Raw genomic sequence first — 14,078 nt, 5'->3', positions numbered from 1 at the left:
GCATGCGCAGCACTGCCTACAGATGAGGTAAGTTTGTGTGTCCCCCTCCACTCACCTGCCCCCCCTCCGCCCTCACCTCCCCCCTGTCCAGCACTTACCTGCCCGCACAGCAGCCTCCGGCTCCGTCTGCTATGCTGTCATGTGGTCTCCCAGCAGCACACAGTACTGTTTAGAAAAAAAAAAAAAAACTTTTTTTTTTTCTAAACTTTATTGCGTTCTGCTGGGAGACCACATGACAGCATAGCAGACGGAGCCAGAGGAGAGACCAGAGCGCCGGAGGGAGACACCGGGGGACCTGTCCAGCTGACACAGGTAACTGTTATCTACTATACGCCACCTCACAGGGGCGAATAGTGTCTCCACCAAATTCAGAAAATACATAATTTTCGGAATTTGATGAATACTGTAATTTCCATATCCCCATACTAATGTACTAATGTATGGGGAGTGTGGAAATTAATGCAGGGGGACTTAGCAAGGAGATATCAGTGATATCTCCTGTGTTAAGTCTGTTCATGAATACTAAAATAACGTTATTTAAGGAAAATGTCCTTAAAAAATTTTTTTTAGTGTTGATGAATAGGCCCCACAAAGATATAAAACTAAACTAATACATTTCTGTATTCATTAATAAGAAATAAAATCCATAGAGCTTCACTGACCTCTGTCTAACAATGGATCAAAGACGTCATGAAAAAATTCCTGTGCACCCAGGCCCTAAAGCTACATAAACACAGACCTTTAAGTCAGCTCATGTACAATGATCTTTGCTGGAGAGACGCCAGCCTGGGGAACATATTGGGCCTCATTCAGAGTTAGGAGCAAATCACAAACAACAAAAAGAAAAAGCAAAACAGGAGCAATTTGCTCCTGGGACAGACCATGTTTCAATGCAAGGGGTGTAAATACAATTATTGTTTTTGTATGCACTATGCAGGGGAAATACTGGCTACTTCTGCATATAGGGAACAATTAAGGGAGCTTTGTTTTAACACTGAAATTTAGATTTAAAGTAGAGATGTTCGCCGACCCTCGTGTTTTGGTTTTGGATCTCCCCTGGTTTTGGATCTGGATTGGTTTTGCCAAAACCTCACCTCCGTGTTTTGGTTTTGGATCTGGATTTTCTCTTAAAATATCATAAAAACAGCTAAAATCACATAAAATGGGCCTGTTTTTGTTCATACAGTATTAATAACCTCAATAACATTTATTTCCAGTCATTTCCAATCAATTTTGACCACCTCACAATATTATTTTTTTCATCTAGTTAAGGCCAAAAGGTTGCATCCAGCTAGCTGGATGACTAAACTAAGTGACACAGTGGGCGGCACTAACATGTGGCAGTTCAGCTTCTAATTTCCAACACGGATACAGTGTGTTATACAGTGTGGGTTGGATACACCGATAGTGCACTTACTGTGACAGCAGTGTCGGCAGTGCAGGGTGCTGGCGGTATCCTCAATGCGAGAGTGCCAGTGGTGTCCTCAATGCGGAAGTGCCGTCAGTGTGGTGGTGTTGGCAGAGTGGGGGCCCTGGCAGTGTCCTGAGTGCATAGTGCCGGCAGAGTGGGAGTGCCAGCAGTGTCCTCAGTGCAGGAGTGCAGACAGTGTCGGCTGTGCAGGGATACCTTGTGGGAGTAGCGGCAGTGTGGGGTCGCTGACAGAGTCCTCAATACGTGGGGCAGTAGTGTGGGGCTGCTGGCAGTGTCCTTAGTGCAGGGTGCCGGTGGTGTTGGCAAAGCAGGGGTACCAGCGGTGTCCTCAGTGCATGTGTGCTGACACTGTCGGCAGTGCAGGGGTGCCGGTGGTGTCCTCAGTGTGGGAGTGTCGGCAGTGTGGGGTTGCTGATGGTGTCCTCAGTAAATGGAATGGCAGTGCTGCGGTGCTGGCAGTGTCCTCAGTGCAGGGTACCGGTGGTGTCAGCAGTGCGGGGGTTGCTGACGGTGTCCTCAGTACATGGAATGACAGTGATGCGGTGTTGGCAGCATCCTCATTGCAGGGTACCGGTGGTGTCAGCAGAGCGGGGGTGCCAGCGGTGTCTTCAGTGCAGGTTTGCTGGCTGAGTCGGCAGTGCGGGGGTTGCTGACGGTGTCCTCAATACATGGAATATCAGTGTGGGAGTGTTGGCAGTGTCCTCAGTGCAGGGTACTGGCGGTGTCAGCGGAGCGGGGGTGCCAGCGGTGTCCTCAGTGCAGGTTTGCTGACTGTGTCGGAAGTGCAGTGGTGTTCTCAATGCAGGGTGCTGGCGGTGTCAGCAGTGGGGGTGCCGACAGCTAGTGTGTCGGCAGCGAGGGGTACCAGCAGCAGGTGTGTCGGCAGCGGGGAGTGCCATCTTCTTTTAACCATGCATTTCAATGGGCTTAACGCTGATTGGCTGAGAGCCATGACAGACGGTTCTGTTAGCCAATCAGCGCTTTGCCCATTGAAGGCAAAGGGATTTTTAAAAATGGCCGCTCAAGGCAAAACCTCGAGATCCGACAGAGGATCGCAAGGTTTCGCCTCGATTAGGGATCCGGGGCAGGTGGAGAGATCCGAGGGGCGCCGCGGATCGCCCCGGATCCCCGAAGTTCAGGTGTGTCCGGTTCTCAGGGAACCAGACCCGCTCATCTCTATTTTTTACTGACATGGTAACTGCATACTTGCCTACCCTCCCGATTTGGTCGGGAGCCTCCCGAAAATCGGGTGCCGCTCCCGACCTCCCGGGAAGGCAGGCAATTCTCCCGGCTGCCGCTCACCCTTCCTATCCCCCCGCTATAACCCCTGCAGCCCCCGCAACGGGGGGGGGCGGTGACGCGATTCGCGTCATTTTATCGGCATTGTGTAGCGGGGGCGGGGCCAAACTGACGCGATCACGTGACTCCGCCCCCACCACGCCCACAGGTGATGTCACCCGGCCGGCCACTCTCCCTGGTCTCGGCCACGCCCCCCCTGTCCTGCCGATCTGGCTGCTCCCTCCCGGAAGGAGCAGCTAGAAAGTCGACAGGTATGGGTAACTGTGGTTATAGAATTGCAAGCAGATAGATGTATGATTTTGGATATCAACATTAAGGGACAGGACCCAAGGATGATTAATGTTTATGGGCCATAGACCTCCTGGGATAGGAAATGTCTCTTTATGAAGATTAAACCTCTCCTTTTTACGGCTCAGCAGGTTATCTTTGGTGGCGATTTTAATACTGTTGTTAGGCCAAAGGACAGGGGACGTTCAAGGAGACCTCTGGGCCCTGATTCCCATTTTTTAGTTAGTATGGTTAGTCAGGCTGGTCTGGTGGTCGTGCATATTCGTCACTCCCCTGACCTCACGGGTGGTAGCCATAGGTTTAGAATAGATAGGTTTTTTGTTAAAGAGTCTTCTAAAACCTCATCCCTAGGGGTGAAGTTGGTGGAGTTCTCAGATCACTGTTTTCTCTCAGTAACTTTGAATGCCTCAGAAACCCCTCCGAAAGGGCGGAGCCTATGGCCCATGAACTCGGAGCTTCTAGAGGAAGAGACAGTTAGGCAGTCCTTCACGGTTGTCTTTCAATCTCAGGAGACACTTCTAGAGGCTGGTTGGAGTAGACCAGAGTGGTGGGACGTGATAAAAAAGAGAATCTGTAAGTTTTTCTGTAGGCTCATAGCCAAGAAAAATGTTATAAAGCAGAATGCTTACCATAACCTGAGAAAGAAATTAGTTTTCTTGATCTCTGAGGAGGGATATAGTGGGTAATCTCCCGGGTGTGGATGCAGATGAAGGACTTTCAGTATAACCGGCTGGCATCCTTGGTTCTGGAGAGGGATTACGGAACATACCACTCACCGGATCCTCACCAGAATTGTAGAAGGTCAGTCGATGCCAAACAGATCAGAGGACTGGTAGACGGACAAGGTGTTCTTCGTATTGATAAGAAGGGTATTCTGGACGTCATTGTGTCTTATTATTCAGATCTTTTGTCAGAGAGAGGATGAAGGAATTTCTGAGGGGGACAATAGGTCTGGATCCTCAGGTTGTGTCTCTTGACTCTTTGGAGTGACATAACGGTGGAGGAAGTTAGGAAAGCGATAGAGGGGTTAAACCCCAAAAAGTCAACAGGACCAGATGGGTTAACATCTGAGTTTTATAAGACCTTTTCAGACATCCTAATTCCCCGCCTAGTGGAAGTGTTTAATGAGAGCCTGTATGAGGGAATTGTCCCTCCTTCCATGAGGTTATTCACTTTTATTTTACTGTCGAAAGTAAAGGACCCATCTTGTATTGAGAACTGGTGCCCCATAGACCTTCTTAATACGGACAGGAAAATTCTATTAAAAGCCCTGTTTAATAGGCTATCGGAAATTTTCGGAGATGTTGCTTTCACCTGCTCAGCACTGTACATTGAAGGGTCGTAGCACGTTTAGTGCTGTCCTTGATGTCCGGGAGACCATTGAGCGGTGCAGGACTGAAAAGTGGGGAAAGTACCTACTGGCATTGGATCAGTCTAAGGCCTTTGACAGGGTAAATCATGAGTACCTTTGGGCCCTACTGAAATGGTATGGTCTTCCAGAGCGGGTGGTGAATTAGCTGCAGACTATTTATCGTCAGGCTGGAAGCTTCCCACTTGTGAACGGTTGAGTGGGTCCCACTTTTGGTGTGGGCTCTGGTGTCCGTCAGGGTTGTTCCGAGCCCCCTCTTAAATGTTTTCGCAATCGATCCCTTCATCAGTAGGGTAGAGAGTGGAACTGTGGGGGTGGGGATGCAGCTGGGCCCGGAGTCCCCACTGAGGGTGGTGGCCTATACGGATGACGTCATGGTGGTTCTGTCTTCACAGGCAGAGGCCCGTGATGTGAAACACCTCATATGTGAATACTCTGAGGCCTCGTGCTCCAGTGTAAATCATGAGAAGTGTGAAGTTTTCTAGATGGGGGAGGACAGCTTCCCTTAGGTCAGTCAGCAAATCAAAATTCTAGGCATCAAATTTTACCATGGTAATTACGCCTCCCTAAATTGGGATAAAAAGCTGGAAGATGCAGCCAGGAAGGTAGAGAGCTGGAAAAGATGGAAGTTATCTTTGAGGGAAAAGGATGACCTGTGCAAAACTTACCTGATTCCTATTTTTGTATATGTCAGCTACGTGTGTTTTTTGCCTCAATCTATGTGGTCCAGATTAAATTAATTGTTCTTCCTGCTGTTATGGGGGAATAGGATGAATATAGTCAAGAGGGGCATCACCTACAGACTGAGGAAAGACAGGGTTTAGGCATGGTATACCCTGTCGTCTTTTTTGTAACAGCCTTTTTAAAACTGGACGTTGGGAGTATGTTTTTAGATGCTCATCCTCGGTGGGTAGAGTGATTCTGATTGTGGGTGTCTCCCTTCCTCAGTTTGTGTATAGAGGGAGGCCAAGTGAGAAGCTTTTGGATTCAACATGGTTACCTTCTGATCTACATCATCCAGAGCTTGAAGGTGATAAGGCAATATGGTGTGGAAGTGGGTGAAGTCAAAAACTTTTCCAGAAAGGAGTTGGGGAAAAAAATTTTGCAGGCCCACTTCCATGTCCAGAATCAGTATGAAATACGGTTCGATTCCCGGCAGCGCCTGGCCGACAGATGAGCAGAGCCCGGCAGCGGAAGCCCGACAGCGCTGGAAATCCCGATCGTCGCTAAGGTAAATATAAACTAACCTAACCTGACCCCCTAACCCTAACCCTCCTTAGGGGTGTCTAACCCTAATCCCCCCCATTCCCCGCTGCCTAAACCTAAGTTCCCACCGGGGGTGCCTAACGTTAACCCTCCCTCCCCCTAGCCTAACCCTAACTCTCCGGGGGGGGTGCCTAACCCTAAGTCCCCCCCCACGGGTGCTCTAAACCTAACCCTCCCCCCCCGGCTGTCCACTCGCGGCGCCCGGCATCCCTTTGATCATGGTGCCGGGCGCCGGTCTCCCGGCGTCGGGGAAATGTCAGGCCGGGATATGACAGTCGGGAAGCCGGCTGTCAGTATTAAGGCAGCCGGTTTCCCGATTGTATACCCCATGTCCTGCTGTCACTGATGGACTGACCAGACTATGTCGCTTTGGCCGGGTTAACTCTGTTAAAATTCCCAGAGGATACAGCAAAAGTTTAAAGATATTGCCTCGCTCTCTTTTCATGGAAAGCTTTATGTTGGAGGGAACCTCAGATGGAGGAATGCCAATGATCGTGGTTGCCCACGGGAGGAGTGTCCACGGGTGGAGGAGACCATGGACCATTTCCTGCTTGAGTGTCCCTTTAATGTAAAAGTTTATAATGAGACTGGATGCTGTCAGCTGGTCTCGTTGGTGGAGCCAGTTGAAGCCCCCTTGAGTGGGTGGTAGACAGTCTTTTCTATGTCCAGCTATGGGTTCTTTTTCTTCTATCACTCCCCCGTAGATTTTATGATTGTTTTTTGTTGGAAAGGTTTGCATACATCTACTTGTAGGTGTTAGATAGTGGTGAAGGGTAATGGTAGGTTAAGTTTAGATATGTTTGTGTGTGATGTAGATAGTTTAGGGGTGTCTTTAAATCCTTGCTTAGTTTACCCTTGGAGGGAGTGGATTGTATATAGGTGGTAGGTTCACTTGTTTGTATTAGTTTTCATTTTGTAGGGATTTAATATGATGAAATATTACGGTTACCTATGTTTTTTTGATTAAGTATAATTATTCTATTTTATGTATTTATTTATATTTTATGTTACAAGTTTTAAATAAAATGAAGCATGTCCTGATATACTCGGTGTTGCTGGGGGCCCTGCTCCTCCCACTATATAACTCTCAGTCTGTGGATTCCTGCTGCCTTCATTCTCCTGCTCACATCATGTCACTGTCCTTGTCACATGCAGCCCTGTCCTGACACATCACTCATCTCCTTATATACTCTGTGCTGCTTGGGGGCAGAATCGGGGGATGGGCCAGACTGTTGCCATATGTAGGCCCCGCCCCTTTCTGGGAAAGTCCTCAATTTGCGGGTCCACAAGGAGAGGGCGGGGCTAAATGACGCATATCGTGTTGTTTAGCCCCGTCCCCTTCTCGCGTTCCCGCAAATTCCCCATTAAATCTCCCCATCCTGCTCGCTTCACTAGGAAGTGGGCAGGATGCGAGAGATCTGCCTACACTTCCGGGAGTGCGGGGGGCTACCCAAAAAATTGCAAGCCTCCCGCGACTTCAGGGAGTGTAGGCAACTATGGTGTTTTCTCTCCTACCTAAATGGACAGGTCACTGTTTCCTACAAAATCAGCTCACTCATCTCCTGAAAAACACTTTTTGTGCTGCTGTGAACATTCTAGGGGGGGTCAGGTTTCATTTAGCACAAGGTCTGGCTACATGCATTTCCGGGTATTAGAGAATGGAGAGCATCCCTTATTTACCAAATATAAGCAATACTAATTACCTGTAACATCCTGTAGACGCTCTGCAGTGCAGAGTGTCATCACACAAGGCTCTTATGGAACCTCGCACTGAATCACCCCCAAAGGATTTGATGGGATAGAAGTTGTTCTATCCCAGACTACTTCAATACTGGGGCTAACCCGGATGAGCAAGAGATGAAGAATAAAAGACAGTCACAGGGGGAGGTGCTCTCTGTCCCTAGGACAGCCAGTCCTAACTCGCGATTAGCAGAGAGAGCTTCCAATGAGAAGTCACATCTCCTGCCTTGCCGTCAGCACTAGCCGGCTTCTAGAGGCTGCAGCCGATTCCGTGCCTAGAAGCTGCTGTTTGTGCGCAGGTCCTGGTACCTGTCAGATACATTGAGCATGTGCATTGGACCTGACAGGTGCCAGGACAGAGTCAGACAGTACGCCGGGACAGATAGAACGCTGAATGGCGGATCCTCTCATCAAACAGGGTAGAACCTGCCATTGGTATTGGTGGAGGGGGGTGTCAGGGTGATGCCTTGACCTGGGGCACATAGATACCTTCCACCAGCACTGAATAGTCCCCCTCATCATCTAAATATTCTATCCCTCTTTGCACATATAGGGGCCTATTTGTTACTGAATATTTGCTCATATCCCCAGAAATCACCCGCTTGTGGGCTATACCACACAGGACTTACCAGGTGAGGGCTCCTCCGGAACGCTCCCCAGCAATGGCCACCGCACATGCTGGTCAGTAAACCACAGGGGCATATCTATAATGGGTGCAGTGTGTGTGGTGCACACGGGCCCCTGGGCACACCCTGCACCCATATTTTTAAATACTTACCTCTCTGAAGTCCCGCGTCGGCTGTCGCAGCCCTGAAAAAAAAAGCCTGGAAAATGCTGCCGCGCCCGTTTTCCTGGTATTTTGTGCATGCACAGTGGAGAAATCATGGGGAAAATGGTGGTCGCGCTATTTTCCCAGTGACCTGCGCATGTGCAGTAGACTCTGGGCACAGAGTTAGGAGCTGATTGGTTGGTACTTTTTCTCCCTCCAAGGCTTAGTACATAGAACCCTTTGTCATAGGACTGTGCTGATACTGCATATACATTAGATTATGAAAGGTTAGGTCAAAGTTGGAATCCATCCCATCAATATCCTATACTAACTTTAAGCCCATACAGTATGTCATACATAGGGCCTGATTCAGAGCCGGACGCAATTAGCGCTGGCTCGTCCAGAAAATAGGGGTGGCTATTCAAATGAACCGTTCGCTCTTTGCGGTCTGTTCACGCCTCTAGGTCTGAACGAGCGAACAAAACCTGCGGTCGTTTTTTGGGAAACTACGCCCCCTGGCCGCTCGCATCCTACGTCATGTCCGCTATTTATTAGATTAATCGAGTACATCGACCGGGGTATGAGCTGCTCGCTATTCTTGTGGTTGGTTTTTGCTACCACAATCTTGCGAGCAGTTCTGGCTATAAAATAACCCAGTGACGTGGTCAATGACGCTGCTGTTTTAATTATGCACACCCATAAAACGCCCGTTTTGACCTTTAAGCACGCCTGCGATCGGATCTCCACTCCCCGTTTTCAAGCACCTTCCCCTGTTACCACCCACATACGCCTCATTCTGTCACTCAAATTATCAGGCATTCGCTATTTTGCGAGCACATGAATTTCGACCGCACTGACTGGTTCGCGCATGCGTATAACGATCCGTACGCATGCGCAGTTGGGCAAACATCGCTCGGAGCGAACGAGAGGCCACTTACGAACGGCTCTGAATCAGGCCCATAGTCCGTACAGAGTGATTCACGATTTTTCATAGCCCAGGGCCAGGCAATTTTCCATAAATATTGATGAGCTGCCAGAACACAGGTTTAGGTTACCCACATGTATTGTAAACTACAAAACCCAATAATCTGATTTGTACAACATCAGTAAAGATTATCAGAGGTCCTGGATGCAGTGACCTAGAAATAGAACTTTCTATAGAGTTTATAATACTCTCAATGATTAACCCTTGGTTTCTGCTTAATGAGAAAGCCAGAATATATTAGCATTCTCTCTGCAGTGTTGTCTAATTAACAAGAGCAAGCAGCTAGCAAATACTGTATTTAGAGAGATAAATACATTGGGAATTATTATGAGCAGAGCTAATAAGCAGATCGGTGAATGTTGATCACTGTGGCATGAAAATTACATTATGTGAATTGGGTTTTTATGCTGATTTAACAGCTGGTCTCTCTTATACGTAACTTGCTTAGTAAACTGCAGAGAGACGAAAGCTTTGTCTGGCTCCGACATAGAACACGGCTCATTAAACAGTGCCCGAAAGGTGCTTCAGCAGCGTCTGCCCGTAATCAGGACTCAATTAAACAAACATTATTCTGAATAATGACTGTTTTTTTAATTCAAGTTAGAGTTTTCTTACAGCCGTGTGGTACTGGAAAGCCAGCATTTTACCATGTTCATGGCAAAAGGGCCACAAGGTGGCACTATTCTATTGCTGCCTACGCATTATTCTGTCAGAGAAATAGATGGGAGGGATCACCCTGGTTTAATAAATGCAAATATGCAATGAGATTTGTTTTGTTCCTGTTCTGAATGATTTATGTCCTTGTTTTGCTGAATATGTCAATACTGATTCATGCAAAGTAAACCACCCAAATCATAAAAGCAGGCAGAGATTCGACCGATACAGAGCGGAGTTTCCTAAACCGTGACCTCAGGGAACTCTGGGCCTGATTCAGAGCCGGACGCTATTTGCGGACACTCGTTCTTAAAAAGGGGCCAGATATTTAAATGGAGCGCTCGCTCTTTGCGGTGTGTTGACGCCTCTGTCTGAACGAACGTCCGAAAAATGCGCTCGCTATTTTGTAAAGATGCCCCTTTGCCGTTCGCATCACACGTCATCTCCGTTATTTATTAGATTAATCGGGAACATCGAAAGGCATCTGAACTGCTCGCAGTGCTTGTGGTAGGATTTACTTCCCGCTATCACTGCGAGCAGTTCAGGCTAAAAGACAACCAAGTGACGTGGTCGATGACGCTCCTTTACTAATTATGCACTCCCATTAAACGCCGTTTTGACCGTTTGGCACACCTGCGTTCGGATCTCCACTCCCCCGTTTTCAAGCACCTTCCCCTGTTACCACCCACAAACGGTACATTCTGTCAATCAAATTAGCAGCCCCTCGTTGTTTTACGAGTGCACGATTTTCGACCGCAATGACTGGTTTCCGCATGCGCAGTTGTGCGAACATCGCTCAGAGCGAACGAGCGGCCGCTTACGAGCGGCTCTGAATCAGGCCCTCTGAGTAACCATATATGATCAAGAGATGGCTACACCAAAATGACTGAGGTACTAATAAAATGACTTTACTTATCTTTATGCAGTTCAGTCAAGGATACCGCGGCCGGGGAGCGCGTTGCCATAAAGAAATTGCTGCGACCATTCCAGTCACTGGTACACGCCAAAAGGGCCTATCGGGAACTGCGCCTACTCAAGCACATGAACCATGAGAATGTAAGTCCAGTGCTGGGACCACCTATGGCAGTAGAGGGGGACTGATAATACTGGACCTGTGGGCTATTCTACCAGTGGAAAGCCATTATGGATAGGGGCACCTTGGGGGGCAGGGGTGCAGGTACTAATTACCCAGGTCCGCCATAGTCTGAGTGGCACAACAAAGTTGTGGAGGAAGAGAATGGTCCCTTTCCTGGAACATTGTCGTGCCCCGTCTTTCCCAGGCCCTCAGTTTGTCTTGGCGGCCCTGTTATGGGCAGGAATACAGATGTAGTAATACATGATAAGCTGGCAGCAGGGTTCTCTTGCTGGAGTATCATGGCTATCACTATTTACTTAGTAGAAACCCTCTGCTTGTATGTATCATTAGATGACCACATACAGAGTCTGATCAAGAGGGCCCTGGCCAGATTAGAGTAATCCAGGTCCCTCAGCCCTTCACTGGGCACTAGACCATCTGCGCCCAACTTCATTCTCTCATATCTCTCTATTTGCCTGGTAGAAAGCATAACCTATTAGCATGTGCTCTATGCAGATGCTGTGTTGGAGTTATAACAGCTCCGCTGCCCATCGGGCACAGAGGAACTGTAAGAAGCAGCCACCCAGGAGAGGCAGTCTCTGGGTTGTTTTTCAGCATTGGAGGATGGCAAAACCATGTCCCTCTGCAGGTGGGGCAGACATGGGATTTGGAAGGGACGTGTCCTAGCTAAAATCTAAATTCCAGTGTAATTATAAAGCTGTCTAGTATTTGTGGGCTACTAGGGATGGCCTTTGGTGGGGTGTCCATCGATTCTTCCATCAGTGATTACCATCGATGACCCAAAACCATCTATGGTAAACCATCGATGGGGTGCACCCCTCGATGGCCACCACTGCTGGGGAGAACGGCTGGCGCAGGCCAATCAGAATCGGATCTTAGCAGGCCGCTGTCAGGGGGAGGCTGCAGCCCCAAGGTAAAATCCGCCACTGATCATTTCACCTAAGACATATTTTTTTTATATTTTCTGATTCATCCAGTTTTATAGAATTGCCCCCCCCCTTAAAAAAAAAAATATTGACTTTACTCATGAGTCTGATAGGTTAGCATAAAAGAAGTTGCCTACTTTGGGTGAAACGGAGCCCTCCTATTTGATATACAATATATTAGTGGGGAGATTGATTAAGAAGTGGTTATCCAAGAGTCCACGACCACGTTTAATGTTTCCCTAACTAATCCGGTCTGAAAAGTTTATTTTATGAATTACTCTCTGATTACAGGTCATTTCCCTTCTGAATGTCTTCAGTCCTGATGAGTCGATGGCATTATTTCAGACCTTGTAAGTAGCTAATTAGAAAGTGCATTAGGCACTATATCCAATGAGTGGCCACTTTATAATGTACATCTCTGTAATAACAAGTTGTTCCCCATTTGCTTTCAAAACGTCCTGAAAATGGGCATGGACTCATAGTTGTAAAACGTGCGGCCCATGGTTACTCCACAGTGTACTATAGGTGTAAATTAACCAGTAGTGGGTCTTTTCTCTGTGTAGTTCACTCCATCTGAATCCCGAGACAGGCAATTGGAGCAATAGACCACTGCACTAGGCTGAATTCACGTTTGTGTGCATTGAACTATTCCGGGACCTCCTGGTCTTGCGGCATGGAGCATTATCTTGCTGCATTAACCTGCAGAAACACTGTTGCTAGGAAGGGATGTCCTGTATCTGATAAGATGTTCAGGTATACTGTGTCATCGACACATTTCTCAAGGGCCTCAGTGTTCAGCATATACTCACACCCTTACACCACCGTCACCAGCCTACAATGGCATTACACCACCGTCACCAGCCTACAATGGCATTACACCACCGTCACCAGCCTACGATGGAATTACACCACCATCACCTGCCTACAATGGCATTACACCACCATCGCCAGCCTACAATGGCATTACACCACCGTCTCCAGCCTACAATGGCATTACACCACCATCTCCAGCCTACGATGGCATTACACCACCATCACCTGCCTACAATGGCATTACACCACTGTCACCAGCCTACAATGGCATTACACCACTGTCACCAGCCTACAATGGCATTACACCACCGTCACCAGCCTACAATGGCATTACTCCACCATCACCAGCCTACAATGGCATTACACCACCGTCACCAGCCTACGATGGAATTACACCACCATCACCTGCCTACAATGGCATTACACCACCATCGCCAGCCTACAATGGCATTACACCACCGTCTCCAGCCTACAATGGCATTACACCACCATCTCCAGCCTACGATGGCATTACACCACCATCACCTGCCTACAATGGCATTACACCACTGTCACCAGCCTACAATGGCATTACACCACTGTCACCAGCCTACGATGGCATTACACCACCATCACCTGCCTACAATGGCATTACACCACTGTCACCAGCCTACAATGGCATTACACCACTGTCACCAGCCTACAATGGCATTACACCACCGTCACCAGCCTACAATGGCATTACTCCACCATCACCAGCCTACAATGGCATTACACCACCATCACCAGCCTACAATGGCATTACTCCACCATCACCAGCCTACAATGGCATTACACCACCATCGCCAGCCTACAATGGCATTACTCCACCATCACCAGCCTACAAATCCAAAACTTGTGGCCACACCCCTTCTGGGAAAAAAACATGTAAAATACTATGCGGGCCACTGGGAAGCGGCGCCTTGCACTGCAAACGGGGACAATGGACCCCCTGAGCAGCTGGCTCAGGCCTTTGCCGTACCCCTCCAACAGGCCTGGGTAATTAGTAGCCGCCCCCTCATCCCTCTCGACCCCTGTGCGTAAGTGGTTAACATTAGCTAATAATAAGCTAAGCCAGTCTCTACAAAAATGTGAAAAACAATTTGGTTATTCCTGATAGAGGCAGAGGATTGCTCTATGCACTGCATGATTCATTCTGATTATGTCCTTTTATTTCCTTGTAGTTACATGGTTATGCCATTCATCCCCTTGGACCTGTCACGGGTCATGAAGATGCAGAAACTAAACCACAGTATGATCGTCTATCTCCTCTATCAGATCCTGCGAGGCCTCCAGGTGAGAATTACTGGCCCTCTGAGCTTTTTTTTATGCTAGCCTCATTTGGCTACAATGGTGCCTAGAATGGCACACTGCAGCCAGAACCTATGCAGCATCCTTAGGACACTTCAGATGGTCACACCGC

General features: G+C 48.2%; 1 protein-coding gene across 1 annotated transcript in view; it reads left to right on the top strand.

Moving 5' to 3' along the window:
- The window catches only part of LOC148473340 (mitogen-activated protein kinase 12-like), a 46,909-nt gene that overhangs the window by 2,477 nt on the left and 30,354 nt on the right, over positions 1-14,078 (top strand). The window contains exons 2-4 of the mRNA XM_088459773.1: positions 10,729-10,858; positions 12,116-12,174; positions 13,840-13,951. Coding sequence (XP_088315899.1) covers positions 10,729-10,858; positions 12,116-12,174; positions 13,840-13,951 — 301 coding nt within the window. The remainder of the gene's footprint in view (positions 1-10,728; positions 10,859-12,115; positions 12,175-13,839; positions 13,952-14,078) is intronic.

The sequence above is a fragment of the Taudactylus pleione genome, unplaced genomic scaffold (assembly GCF_031769625.1).
Source record: "Taudactylus pleione unplaced genomic scaffold, aTauple2 ptg000934l, whole genome shotgun sequence".
NCBI lineage: Eukaryota > Metazoa > Chordata > Amphibia > Anura > Myobatrachidae > Taudactylus > Taudactylus pleione.
Note: the sequence above shows the minus strand (reverse complement) of the source record. Positions and strands in the feature narration are given on the sequence as shown.